Raw genomic sequence first — 21,378 nt, 5'->3', positions numbered from 1 at the left:
CCTGTTCACATGGCATGGTAAACCAAACCAAACAAGCCACAGTGTGACTTAGTGTGATCATTCCAAATTGGGTGAAGGGGTCTCAAAATGACAAATACGACTCCACATTCATAAAAGAAGGTCTCTTCTACTTTAATGAGATCTGAACTGGCAGTGGTTGATCAGAAGCAGAATCCTGGAGTCAAGTCCATAAACTGTTGTTTAAAACAAGAAAAGAAAAATGGGGTTACACTATAGATTCATTTCATACATGGCAGATTTGCTCACTTCACCTGCTGGCTGGAAAAACGCCAAGGATCTTGTTCTCATTTGGGGAACTAAGAACAAACTGGAGAACATGATTTGAAGCAGAAGCCCACGTTTGTTTCAGAAGCTATCGCCCATCTAGCAAAACCTGTCAGAAAGGGGTCTCAGAAGGAAGATTTTCAAGTAAAGGGAGCGTAGCTGGCATTCACACAAGATGTGTGTCCTCATCATCGAATAAATGTATTTTTTGAGCTTGCACTGATTCAACTCACTCAATTAACACTACAAAGGGATTCCACTTTGAAGGATTAACTTCCAGAAAACCATCAGATCATTCCTGGAAAGGTCTGATCATCATGGTCCAGAAGAGGAACACATTGTTCTAAAATGTTTTGTAGAGAGCTACCCTAAATCACAAACATACAGGCTGGGTTCTCATAAGCCCCTGAAGAATAAGGAAGCTCTGAGTTAAAAAAATAAGCAAGCATAACACGTTAATCAATGCAATGGCTAGGTTAACTGATCTGGTTAAGTGTGTTGCATGAATTCTAAACCAGACGGGTTCCAAGCAAAAGCCAACTGGCCAAGTGATTTGAACTAGCAGCTAACAGTGGAGCCAAGATTGTAGGAAGATCATATTAGGAGACAGCAGAGGAAAGAAATACTCAGGAGATGACCTAACCTCTTGATGGCAGGAAGTTCCTTCTAGTTGGCTTCTTTGTTTTGGAACCAAGGTGGCCATCATTTCCTAGATGTGTTGGTTGAAGCTAGATCACCCTCTCTGGTGGATGTGGATATATTATTGTTATTATACTGTATATATTATTCCTGGGCTTAGGAAGGGGGGGTGGACCTGATGGTGTCAAAGACTCCCTCCATGTAAATTGGTTGGTTGGTGAAGATGGTGGAACTTGCTGAGATGGCTAAATTGACTTCTTTGGTCGATTTGAGGAATCCAAGGTCCTGATACTCAGTGAATGAGGATCAGGTCTGGGGATTCAACAAAGCTTTGTCACAGCAGCCTCTAATGCCCCCCTTTTGCTGAAGACACCCTAGCTGACGTACCTGTTGGTGGCAATAACTACATTTCCCAAAACGCCTTGGTACATTCCCTAACCTGGCCCTCATTGGGGGCATTATGAGAAGAGGTAGCAAATTGATATGACAGCTCCAAGTTGCCTCAGAGTTCTGGAAGATGGAAAGATGTGGAGCAAGCAGTGAGCAGCCCTGACTCCAGGAATGTTAGAAGCTACTTTCCACTCAGTGCTTTTTTTTTTTTTTACAAGAAGATGCAACGTATATTTTACAACAAATGGCAGCGCAATAGGAAAGCCATTCATCAGATGCTCCCTTTTTTAAAAAAAAATATATTTCCCTTGGTTTGCATGGACCCCTTTCCCCCTCGTAACCTTTCTGCTCCACGTCCTTTGCAAGCCCTGGTTTAAAACCGAATGGGTAATTGATCATGCTGTAGCTTCTCCCAGCTGGGCTGAAGCTATCTTCAGAGACACATCTGGTTGGGACAGATCTCCTGCAACTACTGTCCTTAACTCCTTGATTGCCAACTGATCCTGCCTCTTCTTCCTGCAGAACATCCATGGTCTGAGAAGAAGATTCAGGAGAAAGAGGAAGGGGTTCTAGCCTTTCTCCTTCAGCACTTGGTTGATATTCAAGACAGTGGGCAGCTTCTTTTAGCCCCCAGAATTATGCTGCTTAACTCCCCCCCCCCCCCATTTTTGCCCTTTTGGGTGTTTTTAAGTCTCCACATCCCCAGTGAAGGGAAGTGTCAAAGCGAAGGAAAGCTCAAAAGATTTCAAAAATCTTTTTGAGGAAAGAGAGGAAAGAGTTATGGTGGGTCTGGTTAAGATTGAGCCAACCTGTCCAAAAGTGGGGTGATCAATCTGTCTTTTCTGAGAAGGGGCTTGATCTAAAGAGAAAATAAATCTGTACCTTGGTAGCAGCCAAGAGATTGAGGAGGTTTTCCCCCAAGCTTAGCCAGGTTAGCCCAAGACCTAGCCATACCACATCCTGGTTTTACTTTGGTTAATTTTTTTGTAGCTTCATGCGTTCTCCCCTTTAGATCTTTACGGTTCAGGGTATATTGTGTGAATGCAGCAAAAGCTTCAATTCAGTAATCAGATTAACAGTGTTTTTGACCTCTGCCCATCTATTTAGTAGTGACTGAAGGAAATGAAGAAGACTGGGGTTTTCAAATCTTCCATTGCTCAATCTGAGAAAATGTGGAAGCTTATCCACAGTAGGAGCATTACCAACACAAGCCAAGGGGGAAAACGCTCCCTCCTTATCCCACATTCACGCCGAGCAAATATTTTAAGGGCCTTGAAAGGCTTCTGTTGAGAATACCTTTAGAGGCATTGCTCATGACCCCTTCTCTCTCCTTTTTTTCAACTTGGCAGCTGGAAAAAAAAAGAGAACTTTTTTCCAACCTCTCATTTTTATTCACTGCTCCCTCCTTACTCTCGTTTGTTATTCCATCACTGGCAAACTCCCCCGGGAGGCTGTTCTGATGGCACTTCACGGAGCGTGGAAAAAGGAAGCCATGGTTGGAGCTCCTCTCAGAGGCTGTTTAGCCCCCTACCCTTCCTTCCTTTCTTCCTTTCCTTCCTTTCACTGCAAGTTTCATCAGAGGCATGTCTTGGAGAGGCTAAAGCCCACGTGGCTGGAAAGACCAAGAAGCAGAGCTTGGTGGAGCCCTCTTGCTTTGATGGGTTAGCCCAAGGTGTTGTGCTGTTCTCCACAGCCAGGCTGTGCTAACTGAAAATGGGACACTGGGCTCCTTGGGGGCTACAGAAGACCAACACAGCTGTATCAAGAACAGCTGGCACTGCTGCAAAGGATGGGAGATGATGCATCTCTCTTCGTTTAGATGTGTCTAAAGCTTCTCTTTGCTTTGCTTTTCCAGCAGAAAGGGGAAATGGATGGCCCCACCATGAAGGAGCTTCTTGTCCCAGGTGGCAGGTTGGGAGGGGTAGGAGAATGAGCTTAAGGCACATCCTGCTTCAGGTCACAGAGGGCCTGGGTTCCCATAACCAGATACACCTGGGTACACCTTACGTTCACACAATAGATGATGCTCAAACAAATAAACTCTACCATGGCATAACACGGTGGCCTGAGGTTAAGGTTTCCAGAACCACAAATGATCCAACTGCATTGTAGCAGAGAGTGGCACCCTGGGTGAACCTAGTGTCTGTGTCATGCCTGGGGGGAAAACTCTCCTTGGACACAGAGAAGTAATATGCCAGATAGAACAACCAAATCTTAATCCCTTTTGCTATTTATAAGCCGTGTTTGCAGACTATTCTGGTTTTTCTCTAAAGGAAGAATTCCTATATGCAAAAGGTTTGGTCTTGGCACTGATTACCAATAGGTTTCTGGGTCCAATTCAGATGTTGATCCTACACGGCTTGGCCCCTGTGTACCTTTAGGATGATTTCTTCTGACATTCACCCCAAGGAGATGTTGAAGCTTCCCATCCCTCAGAAGGTGAAGAGGATGGTGAGATGGAGCTGGTCCTTCTTGGTGGTTGTCCCCAAGTATGGAACCACTTGTCCTTTGAGGTTTATGAGTTCCTCAACTCGCTAGCCTTTTGTAAGGATGTTAGGACCATCCTACAGCCGTAAGTACTTGACTTCCAATGTTGGTTATGGATTCTGATACAATCCATTTTGATTAGACTGTAGATTTACTTACTAAATTTTTTATTGACCTTCTTTGATCGTTTGGGGATTGTTTCATAAGCTGAAACAAGATCCTCCCCAGCTCAAATCCACTGGCCAGAAAGAGAAACCAGAACAAGAATCCAGGCTGTTCCCTTGCATTAGCCAGAGAGGGAAGAGCTGTTGACAGGTGGCTTTACCTCCAAACCTGGAAGAACTTCTATGCCAAGCCAAAAGCTAATCATGGCTAGCATCCCCCAGCTTAGCATGTTGTACACATGGACCCGCTAGATCTTTATATGCGTGGGCTTAGTTAGCCAGGGCCTGCCTACGATGAATTTTTCCTCTCTTCCCTGAGACTTTTCCTTTTGTTGGAACTATCTTAGTGTTCATCGTTGTCAACCACTCCAGAAGATTTTTTTCAGCCAAAGAACTGCTTCAGACACATTTGGCCAAATCCACCCTAGATGCTGTTTTCATAGCTTCCACCCAGTCAGCCTGGGTAAAAGTGACCTATCAGATGACATAAATAAACTGGATACCATACAGGTTTTATTTCCTTGAAAGTTCTCTAGGAAGGCAGAGGAGTTGCAAGAAAAAAATTGTATTTAATCATATGTCATTCCTAAATGAAAGTCCTGTGCTGCACCCCTAACAATTGGGGCAGAAACTTTCAGAAGGGCAAGATCTATGTTCTTGAATAATATATTTTTTTAGGGGGGAAAAAAAGGAGACACACCAGAAATGCAGATGGGGGAGGGGAAAAAAGAGCCAATGATATGTCACTTTACATGCATGTCAGAAGTAACCAGTTTCCTAATAGAGAATAAATTCCTGCTATTTAAATACTGTCAAATTGAACCTTTCCAGTTTAATAGGGTTCGCTTCTGGGGAAACGCAAAATAAATCTGATTAAATATTTATATTTCAGAGTATTAATTAAGAGGATGGAGGGAAACAGAGACTCTGTGTGGGCTGGTGGGGAGGGGGCACGAAACAGTCCATCAAGAGAACCCCAATATGTTTAGCGTGTCCCCTGGAAGCTAGGAAAGAAATTCCACAATCAAGTGTGTAAATGTTCCAAAAAAGGATACTGAATATTTTATGAATATTTGTCATAAGACAGAAATAATAACCACTGTGCACAGCTATTAGAATTAATATTTATGCAACCTAGCATGAAATATTCATGGGGACAGAGAAAGGGGTGCCCCCCTCCCCGTAAGACAAGAAATAATTTACATTGGGTTCGGTTTACCCGCCAGCTTGATGTTTAAAGATGGGTTGACAAGGCTGCGTATGAATACGTCAGTCACTTTCCACAGTGGGTGGGGTGGAGGGAAGCAACGAAAAGGAAAAACGGGGATGGGGATGGGTGGGTAGGGGTGGGAAGAAAGGGTCCAAGCAGTTGACAGCTCACAGATTGAGTTTCTGACAGCACTTAAAAAAAAAACAAAAAAACCCCCACCTAAATGTCCCTCCCCACCACTTTCTCCTTTTTCCATTGCTACGGGCAATTCTGTCTTGCCAACCGTTCATCCGCGCTCCCCTTCCATCTGCTGAAATTAACGAATTAATGAGCGCCGTACATTTTGCAGCGGGGCCCCAGGAATGTTTACTGGTGATTAAATTATAATGCGGCCGAGCTGTTTAATTCATGAGCCAATTAAAGGAAGTGTTAGTTGATTTGATGGGAAGCAGAAATACAAAAAGCATTTAACTAATAGGGAACCGCATCCCGCCGGCCCGCCTTGACTTTCTCAGATTACGCGGCTAATTGCTCGACTTTATAGGGCTGTGACTGATAGCCATGCATATTTCATTGTTCCCAAATACTTTGGTTGTTTCCATCCATGTCTCTGCTGTAATATGTCAGAGCCCGGCCAAACTTCCATGTCGTTCAGGAGTTCCCCGGATGGAGGTTGGATCCACCAGACGGAAAGAAGGGGGCGCCCAACTGGGCGACACGAAGTTCAAAATGATGTGGTTAGAACACACGGCGCACGGCCACCTTTCCCACAATTGGGTTCTGCCGCCACTTCCTCGTGCAGCACGCGCGCGAACAAACTGCAGTCCGCTACAATGTTCTACGCTTTATGGAGCCAGAACAGAAGAGAATCAGCGCGGGGGAGCGTCAGTGGTTCAGAGAGCCAAACGTTCAAGGGTTGGACTCGGTCTGTGTTAAGCCACTGGGGGATGAACCAGGATCTGTTGATTAAAGCTGGGCTGATTCGACACGCTAACTCCGAACCCAGAGAGATCCCATGATGGTTTAGCATGGGAATTCGAGTTAAAGTTCAAGGCCACCGGCCTCTACCAAGAGAATGCGCAAGTAGGTGGGTTGCAAAGGATGGGCAATTCAGAAAGTGCCCGCGCACACCCACACGCACACACACTCCCTGTTGGTGCATTGCTGCCCCCATTAAATGCTACTCCTGATCTTGTCCAAGGCTAATCAATGAGGACAAATCTCAATAGAACACATATCATTTTGTAATGGCGAGAAGAAAAGCAAATTTCAGAACGGGCATGTCCATTTTAAGAGAAGAGACCTTCTCATGGATGTTGAGAACCTTTTCTCAGCCTCTTTGATCCTGTTCTTAAGATGTAGAACTAAAAATATAAGTGCTCCAGAGGAAAGTATCTACCTCCCACCCCCTTTTATTTTCCTTTACATCTTCTGGAATTCATCTTAGGAGAGGCTCTAAATTTCATCCTTTTCCTTTTTTTACTACTACTAAATTTCTTCCCCTCCATTTTCTCTCCCTCCATTTTCTCTCCTTCCTTCCTTCCTTCCTTCCTTCCTTCCTTCTCTCCCTCCCTCCCCCTCTCCCTTCTTTCCCCATCTCCCTCCCTCCCTCCCTCCCTCCTTCCTTCCTTCTCTCCCTCCCTCCCCTCTCCCTTCTTTCCCCCTCTCCTTCCTTCCTTCCTTCCTTCCTTCCTTGCTTGCTTCCTTCCTTCCTTCTCTCCCTCCCTCCCCCTCTCCCTTCTTTCCCCGTCTTCTTCCTTCCTTCCTTCCTTCCCTCCCTCCCTCCCTCTCCCTTCTTTCCCCGTCTCCTTCCTTCCTTCCTTCCTTCCTTCCTTCCTTCCTTCCTTCCTTCCTTCTCTCCCTCCCTCCCCCTCTCCCTTCTTTCCCCGTCTCCTTCCTTCCTTCCTTCCTTCCTTCCTTCCTTCCTTCCTTCCTTCTCTCCCTCCCCCTCTCCCTTCTTTCCCCGTCTCCTTCCTTCCTTCCTTCCTTCCTTCCTTCCTTCCTTCCTTCCTTCCTTCCTTCCTTCCTTCCTTCCTTCCTTCCTTCCTTCCTTCCCCCCAGAGAGGGGAAAAAATGCAACCATTTGCTTTTTTTTTTAATGACCCTCTTGCTCGCCTTCTGCTTCTTGAGTACCATTCCCTCCTGAAGCCACTGAGCGTTTGTGTAACAAACAGAATGAAACCAGGACACCATCTGACATGATAACGGCACTGAAAATCAAAGCCCCACAGCCAATTAGGTTTGGCTCTGAAAAAGAAATCACTGGGAACAAACAAGAGCTCATTGTTGATGGTACATTCAACAGATCTGACCAAGGAATGCTGAAAATGCCCAGAAGGATGGCCTGATGGTGTTTTTTTTTTTTTAAAAAAAACACTGTTTAGGGTAGAGGGGGAGGAAGGGAGGAAAGAAGGACAATTCTTTGTTTTATTTTCCTAACACAGTTGACCATTTTGGCTCACCCTGTCCTACTCTTCACTGTTTCTAGACACCACCTTCCTTCTTTCGAAGCAGATGGAAACGAAATGTTTGCACCTGCAAATGTTTTTGTCTTCCAAGCAGAGAAGTTGGGAAAATGGAAAATCCCTCTGCAGGATTTTGGTACCAACCGTAGCCTGCTGATTAAGAAACCGCAGGACAAGGAGATGTTGTTCATGAAATGCAAAACTTGGCAAGAGCCGTCCCACCAATATCTAGAAGGGAATTTGAATTCAGGATGATGTTGTTCTTTTGGGGCTGTGGGGGAGCAAGCTGGATGATCGCACCAAATTTTTAAAGTTTGGGGTTTTTTAAAGATTTTACTATTGGATTTTATGGATTTTTTAATATACCACTGAGAGCTGCATAATCACTTGAGCAGGCAACTTACACATAATTGTAAATATTATTATTATTATTATTATTATTATTATTATTATTTCTTCTTATAATTTCTAAATGCTCCTTACATATATTAATACTCCTTCCAAAAGAGTGGTGAACTAGGATGACAGTCTCCCTATATTAGTTTGTTCAAGGCCAACACAGATCTAACGATTTCAGAGCTATGGATCCAGTTTGGAAGCACTTTTCCCCATATTCCTATCAAATATATCTTCTCTTCCCCCCCTCCTTAAGGTAGGATTGGGAGGGGGGATCCAATTTTTTTACAACGGCGTCCTTCCAGTTTAGCAAAGGGAAGAATCTGGCTGTGCAATCAGCTCATTGTTCCTGAGATCCTCATCACACCGTTTGCCCCTAAAATAAATAAATGAATCAATTGCCATTAAGGGTGGGGGGGGGGACATGGCTTGGAGGATGCATTTAGAGAAGACCCCCAAAGCATCCCCATTTCTGGCAGACCCCCCAGAAAATTCCACAAACGCAATGAAGCTTCTCCCAGCAAGGAAGTGGCGGTCTGAATTTCTGTCTCTGTGACGTAGCCTGTAAATTAGCATCATCATAAATAAAAAGAAAGAAACACGGAAGGGTGAAAAAGAAGCCATCACTTCTCTACGTAAAAAAACCAGAAACCAGTGGATGATTCAATGCAGACCTTTCAGACAGAATGGCTCGGTTGTGCTGACTGGGGCCCCCCGTTCATCTTTCTGATGTTTTTGAAGGACTACCTCTTCAGAATGAGATCCGTTGGCACGCAAAGCAATGATAAAAGGGACTAAGACGTCTCCTTCAGCGGTGGGCAGGGAAATCGTGAAAAGGTCCTCAGTGGGTGAAGATGGTGGGTTTTCTTCCTCCCTGTTGTATGAATTTTCTAAAAGGCCCATCAAAGAAGGTCAGGCTTTCAACTCCCTTGACTCTGGCTGATTATATCTTCTCTTCATGGTATCTGATGCCAATCTGGGACAAGGACTGGATGGAGATCTTAAAGATGCTAGTTGCGATCATACGGTTGCCACACTTGCCTGAATCAGTAGCAGCTCGGGCGTGCAACCCTTCTCAAAACCCAGGTTGACCAAAGGCCTCCCATTCTCACAACATGCTAAGCTTGGTTAGCCTTAGTTAGGTTTCTGTGGCTTAGCTGTTGTGTTAAACCAGGTAATGGACCAATATTTTCTACAGATCCAGACAATTCAGTCACTGGTTTGAGGACATTGTGTGAATGTATACATGCCTACACACGCATTTCTGGTAGGCCACAGAGCTCATGCCTACTCTGATGACAGGTTTCTTTGAAGACAGACTTCCCCAAGGGCTGTAAATCTTAGCTACGTCATGTTTTGTGATGCCTCCTGGATGTCAGATAGAAAGAAAAACTTGCTTCTTGGTGTGGCCACTTGGCAAAAGAGCAACTTAAGAAACTTGGAACTGAAGAAAGGTTCACAGGCTGTCATCGCTTTGGGGAGGGAGGTTGGGGGAAAAAAACAGTAGCCCTTTTATATTACAGTAAATGTTGCAAATTCTGCATGAGTTAAGCAAGTAGCAGGTAATTCTCTTGTGCGCAAACGAAATTTGGGCTGCTGCAGATCTCTGTCCCAACCAGCTGCTAATACAGAAGCTCAGAAGCTCACTGCTCCCAAAGAAGAGGATTGTAGTGGGAATCTTATTTGCAACCTGGTGCCATTTTGGTTAGCTCAAGACCTGCACAAGATTTTGAGGGCTGCATTCCAAAAGTGGGGCCATTTGGGGAGGGGGCTTCAGGAATGTAAAGGGGGGACTGGGAGCCTTAAGCATCTGCAAGACATAAGGGCCTCCTTTTTGCTCCTTAAAACCACCAGAAGACTTTAAAAAAGGTTTTAAAAAATCAAATCATTGGCCCCACCCAGTTGTGAAAAACGAGAGTAGAAAGCCACGTGTAGCCTCCTGGTTGCATTTTTTGCACTGCTATTGCCCCACCTGAACAGAGCGGTCTCCAACCTTGCGTGACCATATCTTTGAATCCAGCAAGCTCATTGGTGTTTTGCTAGGCTATGAACTCCACAACTTGTTTGGCTGCCTTTGCACTTGGCAAAGGTGGGCTGTGGTCCCGTTGCCAAGATTCTCAGGCTACTCTTGGCATTACAGAAAAGCAAAAGGCAGTCTGTAACTAAACCAGCACTAAGAAGAATTCATTGCTTGATGGTCAAAGCCATCCTCTCTTGTTCCATCAGATGAGAATCAAGGAGCATATGAACAGCTCCACTGGATCAGGCCAAGGGTCATTCTAGTCCAGCTTTTTGCTTCTCCCTCGAACGGTATGTGGGAATGACCTTGGGAGACAGGAGGAAGAGGAGCAGCAGACTAGACAATGGTCAGATAAGAGGCAGCTTAGCCCACAGAAGAAAAAGAGGCGTGGGAAGTGTCTCAGAAGGGAACCTCCCTAGTTTCTTGGGCTGTAAAGGGGATGGGGAGAAATGTACTTCGAGACTTGCAAGATTGATATCAGACAGGAAGCATGACCAGATGAACAAATTCTACTTTATTGTAAGGTGACATTAACAAAATCTTGCAAGTGTGAAAGTACATCTCTCCCCTCTCCCGGCCATAGAATTGGGTTATAAAAAGTGGTTTCCCCTCCCTGCCAAAACACCAGGGCTGAAAATCCACTGGGTGCAAGACAAACCGTTTGCAAACCAAATCATCCCATTCATTGCACCACAATTGACCATTATCCTGGTTGGGAATGACACACACCCGCTCGCTCATTCTCTTTCTCTCTCTCTCTGCCAAATGCTATTCCTGCTAGGTAATCAGATCGCCGTTAATTAATAAAACTGTCAGGTTAATTGTCCCAGTCTGGACATCCTTATCCAGTCTGTAATACTAGCCCTCTAGCACTTTCTCTCCCCCTGCCCGCCCCACCATCCTCCGCCCTATAGCTTCCAGCTCAATTAACTTAATGCCATGCAAATGAGACGCTCTCCTCACCGTTAGCTTCTACCCCGCGAATGTTAATAGCATAATTGGGCCTTCAGTAAGGTAATTAGACACGATTTCTTCCATTAGTCTTACAAGCCTAATTATTGTTGATGAGAGAAAGGGGACTACATCCCGCCACCACAGGCAAGGCAGGGCATCTGGGTTAAAGCAAATATAGACAGAACACTGACAACTCAAAACAACCGTCAAGATCTATAGCAGGGTCAGGCAGAATGGGGAGGTGGGGGAGAAGGAGGCATTGCTAAAGGCAGGGTGACCCACCTCCTAGGAGCTGTGAGACCAAGCATGGTGGACATGGGGAATTTGGCAATTTGGCGTGAAAGGATGCTCATTTTATTGCACACCAATGCAGACACAAGTGGGACCTGCAACGATGCTCTTCTGCATTTGTTCTCCTGCTTTTTTAAGCAGTGAGGGCTTGCAAGGTCAACGGTGAGGGTGGGATTTTTTACTAGGTCCTCAGGGCCTAGCAACTGGAGGTTGGGGCAAAGGATCGAGGCTCAAAATTCAAGGCCCAAGGTTTCTCGTGAGAAAGGCATGTGCAGAAAAATGCATTCCCAGTTGACTTTGTTCCAGGGCAGTCACTTAAGGGTGAAGGAAGAATTCTTTCTTTCAGCAACCAGGAAATGGAGAATCTTCCCCCTCTCTTGCAAATCACTGTGATGTGTAAATCCAGAGTCACTTTCTGCCCAAATCTGAGCGTTTTACAGCTATATGGATTTTGGGGGTGGGGAAAGAAAAGGGGGGAAAGTCATCCTTCCCCCCCCCCCATTTCTCCTGAAGCATCCAAAGTCATACAAGAGATGAACTTCAACCTTACAACATCCTCATCCGTTGGTCCGAATTCCTCCTTTTCAAGAATGATGTCATTTTCCCTCTCCTTTTCCCTTCCCAACTTTTTCCCTTCTCAGTTCCTTTAAGTCAGGACTAGAACAGCTTCATCTGTCCAATACTTGGGTTTCTTCTAAGATTATGGACTTGTTGACTGGCCATTGCATGTCCTTAACAAAGTATTTTTTTTCCAGGAGAGTCCTAGGTGAAACCAATGGAATGGATAAGTGTCAAATTAGGCCAGCTCAGGAACACTCATGGCTGGTCTATTGGCCAGTCCTCAAACACGCATTTCTGCTTCCAGTGTTTGAGGCAGGACATTTGCTATGGCACGGTGGATGTAGGTATTTAAATGCATACATTCTCCATCTCTTTCCTCCATGGTCTACACTTGCAGACTGTCATTTGCAAAGGAAAGCTACTGCAGGAGAGGACAATCTGATCTTAATTAATCCAGCCATAAAAAGACAGTCTAGGAAACCCTCTTCTTCTTTTTAACCCCCTCACCCAGAGCCCTTCCATGGCCTTTCAACAACTTCCTAACGCGCCGTGGACTTGAAAACTTCCCACATCTAATCGGGAAGGACTTTAATTAAGTCACGTCCTTTCATTTCCACATTTCTTTCGATGGGCCACAGAAGAGAGCAGGTAAATGTTAAGAGGAGGAAGGGACGGAGGATTTGAAGTTAGGTGATCTTTAACCAAAATCTTTCTCCCAACACAAACCGGAACATCTGCGGAATACATATTCAGCAATAAGTATGCCAACCCACGTCTGGCAAACTCACAGATAATGGCACCCTGCGAAGGTCACCGAGGTTCTATTAGCTCAATTAATGGAGGACTAAGATAAGGCTAATACCGAGCTCTTCAAATGGCTAAAGAAAAGAGCTGGTAGTAATAGAGTTATTAACCTCTCCCAACCGTTGAATTTTGCTGCTGGTTCATACTCCCATCTCCTGGTTCAGGTCTCCATTAATAGGCAGCTGATTATCTTTAATCCACCCTGAAAACTAGCAGCGGAGATAAGAAAGCCCAAATAATAACCAAGTGGGAGAAAATAAAATCCCCCATTTTCATTCTCCTATCGCAGCTCCCCACCTACCCATCCCTTGATTTTTTTTTCTTTTTGCCTTGATATTTAAACGTGCATCCTAGACCTAAGTGCAGGCAAAAAGAGGGACCTTCTCTTGCCAGAGAAGGAAAAACACAGCTCCTTTTTAATACGGATTCCCAAAAGCTCCGTTTTTGTGAAGTACGTATAAGGTTTCAAAACTTGCTGGAATTTTCTCACCTGAGAAACATAGAAGGTGGAGTCTGTTTCAAAAGAACCTTAGCCCTGATCAGCCAGTGCTAATTCGGATGTTAAGCACACATGTCATGAGAAAACACGTCTCACCCACATTCCTCAGAAGCAAAGCTGCCCACATTTGCACTGAAAGCTGCAGTGAACATTTGCCTCCCCACCGTCCCAACCTAGGTGAGTTACTGCCACCACCATGTCTCTTGAGATTCTAAGCGAGATGCTTACACAGGAAGATGTTCAGAGTTAGGAACTGACTGGGAAATTCTATACTTATTAATCCAACCATCAGTGATGGCCAGAACAGGAAATACACAGACTGACTCGTAGATATCCAAGGTATCTATCTCAATCTTGCAATAATGCCACCATCCCGTAGGTCCTCTTCCATGACCAAGGGTGAACCAAGACTGGATTTTGTATGGAAGGATTTTAAGCTCCTTTCAAATTCTGGCATTTCCACCTTCTTGAGTTCAGAACTCTTTCGTCCCAAGCACACGTCTTTTGCATCACACTATGATGCTTGTCTTCTATACTTCTAATAAAAACATTCAGTCAACCTGAAAAATCCCCATCGAGGAACAATTTACTGGATGCCTTCTCAAAAGTTCCTGGTAATGTCCACAGGATCTACTCCCAAGGAGATATGCATAGCACTGCAGTCTAAATCAAACAAGGATGCCCTGGACTGATTCCTACAGATAGGTTCTTAGACACCATCATTAATATAGGCTGGAAGGAGACATTTTTGGTGCTGACTGTTGGTGACCAGTGGAGGTCAGAAAGCTCTGTGTATCTGGTCCCCAAAACCCAAGAGTATCACCAAGCCAACAGCCTTTCTTTATCGTTTCTTTTCCAATCCATGCAATGCAACTGCCTCAAGCTGGTAGAAAGAGATCTCCATGTATGTGCCCGGTTTGTATCCAGTCTCCAACTTCTTAAAAGCAGCAGATTTCTTCTGGTTATGACACATCTTCTGCCTGGACTACAATCAGTAGGTAGAAAAGGGTGTTTCACGTAGGTATGGATCCCACAACTATCCCCCTGTTTCCAGTGGTGTTTGGAGATGTTTCAGAAGCATGCCATAGTTCTGTAAACAGAGGTCTTTCTTTAAACCAGACTGCCTCTATCAGCTGGCTCTAGGATCTCACACACACACAACAGGCTATGCTAAGCTAGGCTAAAATAGGTTTGGATAGTTTGGTGTTTCATGTTCTTTGTACAAAGTCAGTGATCACAATAAAAGATTTGAGTTGAGATGAGTTGATGCCTTCAGACCAGAAGTTCTAGCACAGCTTCCTCTCACTCCAAATACATCAGACTAAAGTCCATTTGTGCCTCACCAGACACATCAGACTAAAGTCCATTTGTCCCTCTTAAGAGCAGACTGGCAATTATGGGAATTGCAGACCAATCTGTCTGCAGACTGCAGCGTCAAGAAAAGGAAGCAACCACGCATTTGCACCCCAAGCAACTTCATCGCTCTTCAAATGAATACCTATCTCGTCCACCACCGAACAGTGCTACCCTTTTTACAAATACACCAATCTTTAATTGAGATGGCTCATTGTCTTACACTGGCCTTTTGTATGTTTTTTTTTTTAACTAATTCAACTGCCTGAAGAGCGGAGAAAATGCCACTGATTACAGTTGTACTGAATTAAAGAGAAACCAATCCATTTTCTCAGGAATAGTCAACCGGAGGACATTTTCCCCATCTTTTTTCGGTAAGGATGTAAGAGTTGGCTCGTACCAAAGGTTCATTGATTCCAACTTCCAATTCCCCATACTGACCAACTAGGTCCCTCTTGGCAAGTCTCCAAGCCAAGTCTCTGTTGATGGATGTTCCAGTTGGCGCTCCTGGTCAACAAACGCATCTGCCGTAATTCTGACTAAGTCTTTGCTTTAGAAAGAAAAATAGCCCTTTAGGCAGAGAGCTTACATCACCCCAGCATTGTGAATTCCACCAGCTAATTTGATGCCACGTGAAACCAGAAAAAGTACTACTTTTCCGCTGTTCTGAATATTCTTACCTTGCTTTGTGACCCATGCCAAATCTAATACCTTTTCTGGGGCAGCAGGAAATAAATTATTCTCATCTTTGCCTGAGGCAGATTGCAGGATGCTAGAGCTGAAGCTATGAGGGATCCTGCTCTCTTTCTCTCTTTTTTATGATTACATATTAAGAAATTTTATAGCCCAATTTGTTTCTTCTTGTTGGAGGAATTTTCCCCACCCACTTCACTCAAATAACTTGATTTTTCATTCTTCCTTGCTATCAATTACTGGTTTGTTTTCTCTTCCTTTCCATAAATTGAAGGAGCCCAGAGACTGATACTGTTCAATGCTATATAATTTAGTGGTATTTGCAGCAGGTTTATGGGATGGAAGTCAGATAAAACACAGTATTTGAACATGAAACCATTTATTACTTCTAAGAAACAGACTTACAGGTTGATGTCCTGACAGTAATTCTGCTTTTGATCAACTAGAGAGGCCAACAGGCAGATCCCAGTACAGAAGAAGCAGACCTTTTCACCAATAACTTTGTTTAGGGATGTGACGGGATTTTAATAAACTTGATATATATGTAAATTTATTTTAATCTAATTTCATCAACCTCAGCTCACCTAAAAATGAGAAAAAGGCAGAGCTGCAATTGGTTTGATATATACCCCTCTGCTTCTGTTCCCAGATTGATTTCTAAGCCCTAATTCTATTTCAAGGGTTTTTTTCCCCCTCTTGGTGTTAGAAACACACTTCACTGTAGGCTGAATGTTTTATAACCTGTGCCAGAAACAAGTGATTTACAGCACCAGTTTCTACCAAGGAGCTACGTGTGATTCTACAAATTGCTCCTTTCTCACCCCCTTTCATGGAAGGGCTGGTATCTATCACCCCATTAGTGCTCCCCACTCCTCTCTTGAAGGCCAGATCTGGCCCTGAGATAAACATGTGCACCTCTCATTAGAATCAACTGGAATTTCAAAATGTGCATCTCAAGATGGACCAGATTGACTCCTTCTTTTGCACATATGAATCCTTCTGTTTCTCTAACTCAGACGGGATCAGAGTTTGTAAAAGAGATAAAGCCTTTCCTGGCATGCCCCAAATCTCTGGTTTAATATCCAGCCAGGAAAGTCAACGGGGCCATTTTTTATTGTATTGGTCAGACCCCGCCTCAAATCTCGCTTCTAGTTTTGGGCACCCCATTTAACCAAAGATTCAGGAAAACTAAAAAAAAGGTGCCAAGAAGAGAAATGAGGATGATCAGGGAAACCCACTGAAAAAGAAGTGAAACCCTTTGAAAAAGAAAGGAAGTAACAGGGTCTGGTTAGCTGCAAGAAGAGACCACTGAAAGAGGGATCATGCAGTAGAAGGTCAAGATTTTCTTTCTTGAGAAACCAGGAGGGAGGAAAAAGAATAACGGGCTTAAGTTATGGGAAGGCAGGTTGGGAATGAACGTTAGGACAAACTGCTAACAGCGGTTTGACAGGGAAACCAAAGTTGAGGAACATGGTAGGCCTCTCTTCAGTAGATGTGTTCATGAAAAGGCTGGGCAGCCATCTATTAGGGAAGTTTTAATTAAGGTCCTTCTATTGACCAAAGAATTAGACCAGATGATCTTAAGGTTCCTTTCCAACTCTATGGTTCTACAGACTCCATGCTAGCTATGGAATTCCGGGAACTGGAGTCCTAACCCATCTGGCAGGTTCCCAGGTGGAGATGGCCTACCAAGATGGATGGATGGATGGATGGATGGTACATAACCAGGTCAACAGATGATTTTCACCCATTTAAGAAATCCTCTTGCTTTAAATTGACCATACCTTGCCCTGGCTGGTGTTCTCCAGACATGGCGGATATCAACTTCCATCATTACCGCAAAGCACCAGCATCCCCACAGGCCAGGCTGGCTGGGGATGATGGCTGCTGTAGACCAATGCAACAGTATTTCAAGGGTTGCTACATTTTAGATAGGCATAGGAACTTTAATTATTCTTTTCTTTCCCGCTGCCCCAAACATGACATTCACCTCTTTTTCACAGTAGCTGACCTTTCAATTGGCCCTATGGTAAAAACAAAAGAGGTAAGCCATTGCATGAACACTATTCAGGGGGAGAGAAACTGGAAAGAGCCAGGCTCATTCTTGTCCCCAGACAGCTTCATAGCCGGCAGTGAAGGAAAGATTGGCCGTCTGGTTCGTTGCAAGAGAAGGCGCTAATCCTCCAAGTGTAAAAGAAAGAGGATCTGTTACCTGTTTGGATAAATCGCAGCCCCTGGCATGTGTTTCGCTTGGTCTTCATCTCTTGGGAAACCATGCAATACCCAACCTCGAATGTAGCAATCCAGTCTGTTTATCCGTTTTGACAGGAGTTTTATGACAATGTTGTCTGGCACTAGAGCAGGAAAAAAAAATATTTTGACAATGCATGCTGTCAGTTGATAACAGGAACCTAAGCAGTGGGAAGCAGTGAACGATTACCAACTAAGCAGGGAACACCTTCGGTCCTAATTTAAGATCTTAGCATCACGCACAAATGCACTGATGAAGGGTGTAAGAATAGCCCTCCTGGATCAGGCCGTAACATTCCCTTCTCCCATCATTGTTCCTCTGCGGCTGGGTTTGGCAGACAGGCTGCCCCTGACTCAGAGGTAACATGGAGCCTTCAAGACTGATACTCCATGATAGCCTTCCATGTGTTGACTGGATCCCCCTGGAATCCAAGCTGCCCTTGAAGAGAGCAAACACCATGGCTCAGAGCAGCCACATTAAAGCTGTAACTTCTCAAGAGGCCGTCTAAACTAGGCAGAAAACTTCTTGCCTTCCATGTCTAGCGCTAAAAACAAATGAGCAAGGCACAATGTACAGTCAATGGCCTCCTTGTTCGTATGCAACTTCCATGAGATTGTCAGGAACACCAACTGGCCATAACTGTCATTGCCAGTAGGGTAGACCAAACAGCTTATCCTGAATTGCTTGGCCTCAAGTGAACAACTAGGGTAAGGAGTTGAGCTTGGAACGTTCTGATGAAGTTGTCAACTGGCACACTTTCAGGGGATGATGACATACCCAAATTTCAACCCATTGGTTTCCTTTTATCCTAAACGTGGGCAACTTTTAACCTCTACCTCCGAGTTAGGAACACAGTCCCTAAAAGAATCTGAAGATACATTGCTAGCAGAGAGACCCATAATTGGAAAGGTTGGGGTAAATGAAAATAAAATAAAATTGAATGTTTTTGTGGCTGTTTTGCCTGGGTGGTTAAGGTTTTTAAACTATGTATTTGAAATACTGTAAGCTGCCCAGAGTATTTTTGGAGTAAGGGGGCCTTCAAAACCCCATAAAGAATAGAATAGAATGGAATGGAATGGAATGGAATGGAATGGAATGGGAGGGGAGGGGAGGGGAGGGGAGGGGAGGGGAGGGGAGGGGAGAAGAGAAGAGAAGAGAAGAGAAGAGAAGAGAAGAGAAGAGAAGAGAAGAGAAGAGAAGAGAAGAGAAGAGAAGAGAAGAGAAGGTAGAGTCATATTTTGGGGAATTAAATCCCCCAAAGTTTCAGATTTACTATACTGATTCTTGAAACCACAAGGATATCTTTAACAATGATCCAACCTCCACCTACATCTTTTCCCAATATTCTCCATTAGGTAGGTTATTATCACGAACTGAATACTGCAAATGACAGAGGCAGAAGAGAGAGAGAAACTCTTCAAAAGCTGTGGGAGAAATTTATGGCAGGTGCAAGATCTCCATGAAGAGTTCCGGAAGAGCCTTCCAAAATCTGGGTCCTTTTGGAAATGTATTCTTTGCAAGAGCCGTGTTGGCCTGGAAGGTGATAGGAGAGATATTCCAATGCATGATACATTCCAACCCGGGATATATTTCAAAACCCTGGAATACAACATCTCTGCTTTCTTACTAACTTCCTTACTTATTAATTCCCTGTTCAAGTAGTAATTTTTGCAATCCCCAGGCATTGACGCTCACCTTTAAAATGATACTAAAGACCAGAAACCTGGCCTTAAAAGAAAATTAAGGAAGCCTGAAAGTTGATTATCTCCGTATATTAAATTATGCGTCTCTTCTATCAGTTCCTCCACTACCTTGCCTTGGTGTGGCCGTCAAATGCGTGCCACACTGCCAAAAGCACGTTTATGACACCTAATAATCTAAAATAGCTTTCCAGCTTCTCAAACTGCTCCTCAAATTCATCTCTGCAGGGGAAGCAGGGGAGATATTTTTACTCTCTCGCTCTTCCAAAAGGCTCAATATCTGAAAGCCGAAAGATGGATCCGTAATGAACACCCGAGCAAAACTTCAAAAATGTAGATGCTGAAAGCTGAAAATACAGATCTATAATGAGTACCAGAGCAAAACACCACACAAACGCATCCTCCGCTCCACTCCGATTTGAAGCTTTTTGTTCAATATCTTTGCTTTCTATAAAGACGAAGAAGCTTTTGACATGTATTGACCTACCTTCTAAACCTATAAATCCTTGATATTCACGAGCCTTACAATGGTCTTCTTGGGACAAGGTTGGGAGGAGCTGGCTATTCCTTGCTGTGGAAAGTTGGAGGCTTCTTTGATACCACGGCTCACTTAGCTTTTCTCCTCCTCTTAGATATTTTCCCACTCCTTCCCCCAGTAGGTCTAAAGCCTTCCATCATTAATTCAGATGCCTGAGGGTTGATCTCAGGGTTTGACAGTTAACATCTTGCCCTGATTATCAGCTACTGCCAAGGGCTACTTCTACTGGCTTGGCGTGTCATCCCTAAATTCAGCAAAGCGCAAGAGCAGAATACCTGATTATTCCACAAAGGTCAAATTCGTTTAATGTTATTTGAGTCCTCCGGGGAAAACCATCCATCTTCCTGCTGACCACAAAGTTTGGAAGAGTTATTTCTTTAATAAAATACATTGGGAAATAGATTATGAGAATATGACCTGTTGGTTACAGTAGGCTTCTTCCTAAAGTTAGATGGGACTTCTGGGAGTTGTAGCTTCAACACATGCAGATGGAACCAACCTGGGTGAAGCAGGATCATTTGAATCAATCTAGCATAAAAAATTAAAAAAGAAGTGGACTCAGTTCTTTGTGGAGCAACAACTCCTACTTGAGGAGCTCTCCCAGGTGCTGAATGTGACTTCAGCTCTGAACTTTTTGGACTCACTGTCTGTTGCCCTTTTCCAATTCTTCCTCTTCAGATCTTGCGTAGAACCCTAAAGATACTTGGCTCAATACAAAGAAAATACACAATGCATAGCTGACCAACAGTAAGACTCTTTCAGTGCCAATCCCATGTGATTCGGTTTTAAAATGCTATCAAAAATGCTCAAAAAGCAAAATTATTGACAGCGTGGCAGGAGCTGGGCTTTTTGTATATGTATTAACGTATAGCATTCAGCTGCACAATTAAAGCTCAGTTCCATACCCTAAGATTGTACAGGATGGCCATTGGGGAGAGGACTTGGTTTGGAGAAAAATGCTTTTCCCCTAGTTTGTTGACTTGCTGTCTCTGGTCAAGAAGGTAATTTACAGCAACTATTTTTTTTTTACTCAATGTATATATTAGTACCATGTCTAAAAACATCTCAGTGGCTACTAACAAATCCCTAACAGCCATCAGTAGCAAAATCTTCTGCAGCTCAGTCTTCACACATCCTATTGATCCATGTTTTGCTCTGTTTTGTTTTTTAACAATGGTTTGGGGATCAGCCATAGTGACCAGATTCATACATTACACTAAGCCCAAATCAAACCAACCAACCAGTGGGAATCTCCAGGAAATGTCTTTCATTTCTCCTTAAGCCTGCTGGCCTTAAATGTTCAGAGAGGGGGAAAAAATCAAACTTTAAAGATGCAGAACTGATTTTAATTCTAATTTGCTTCAGGGTACATCCATCCCGAAGCTAAAAGGTCATTCCTCAAACATGCATGAGAGCAATAAATTGCCATTTTGCTTCCCTTTACAAGCCACAGTTCGAGCCACTAAAAGCCCCCCAAGCCATGATTTCAAGCTGGCAAGGCTACGAGAGGCCAACATCATTGCCCATGGCCTCTTTCTGTTTGAGAGAATTTGAGTAGAAACTGTGAGGACCTGCAACGGAGTCCAGACCACCTTTCCACCTGTGACAGCCTCAATGGCATATCCTTTCCAACCCCTTCACCAAGATCACCCTGCTCAGGGATTTCATTTCAGCTTTA

The 21,378-nt window shown here is 44.0% G+C and overlaps 1 protein-coding gene across 1 annotated transcript in view; it reads right to left on the bottom strand.

Moving 5' to 3' along the window:
- The window catches only part of AK8 (adenylate kinase 8), a 61,073-nt gene that overhangs the window by 5,380 nt on the left and 34,315 nt on the right, over positions 1 to 21,378 (bottom strand). Inside the window, exon 11 of the mRNA XM_007425206.3 lies at positions 17,424 to 17,565. Within this exon, the coding sequence (XP_007425268.2) occupies positions 17,424 to 17,565 (142 nt within the window). The remainder of the gene's footprint in view (positions 1 to 17,423; positions 17,566 to 21,378) is intronic.

This window comes from Python bivittatus, unplaced genomic scaffold, assembly GCF_059951505.1.
Source record: "Python bivittatus isolate LINGU-HERP-01145 unplaced genomic scaffold, Pbiv_v1 ctg000160_np1212, whole genome shotgun sequence".
Lineage (NCBI taxonomy): Eukaryota > Metazoa > Chordata > Lepidosauria > Squamata > Pythonidae > Python > Python bivittatus.
This window is presented reverse-complemented; position numbering and strand designations above follow the sequence as displayed.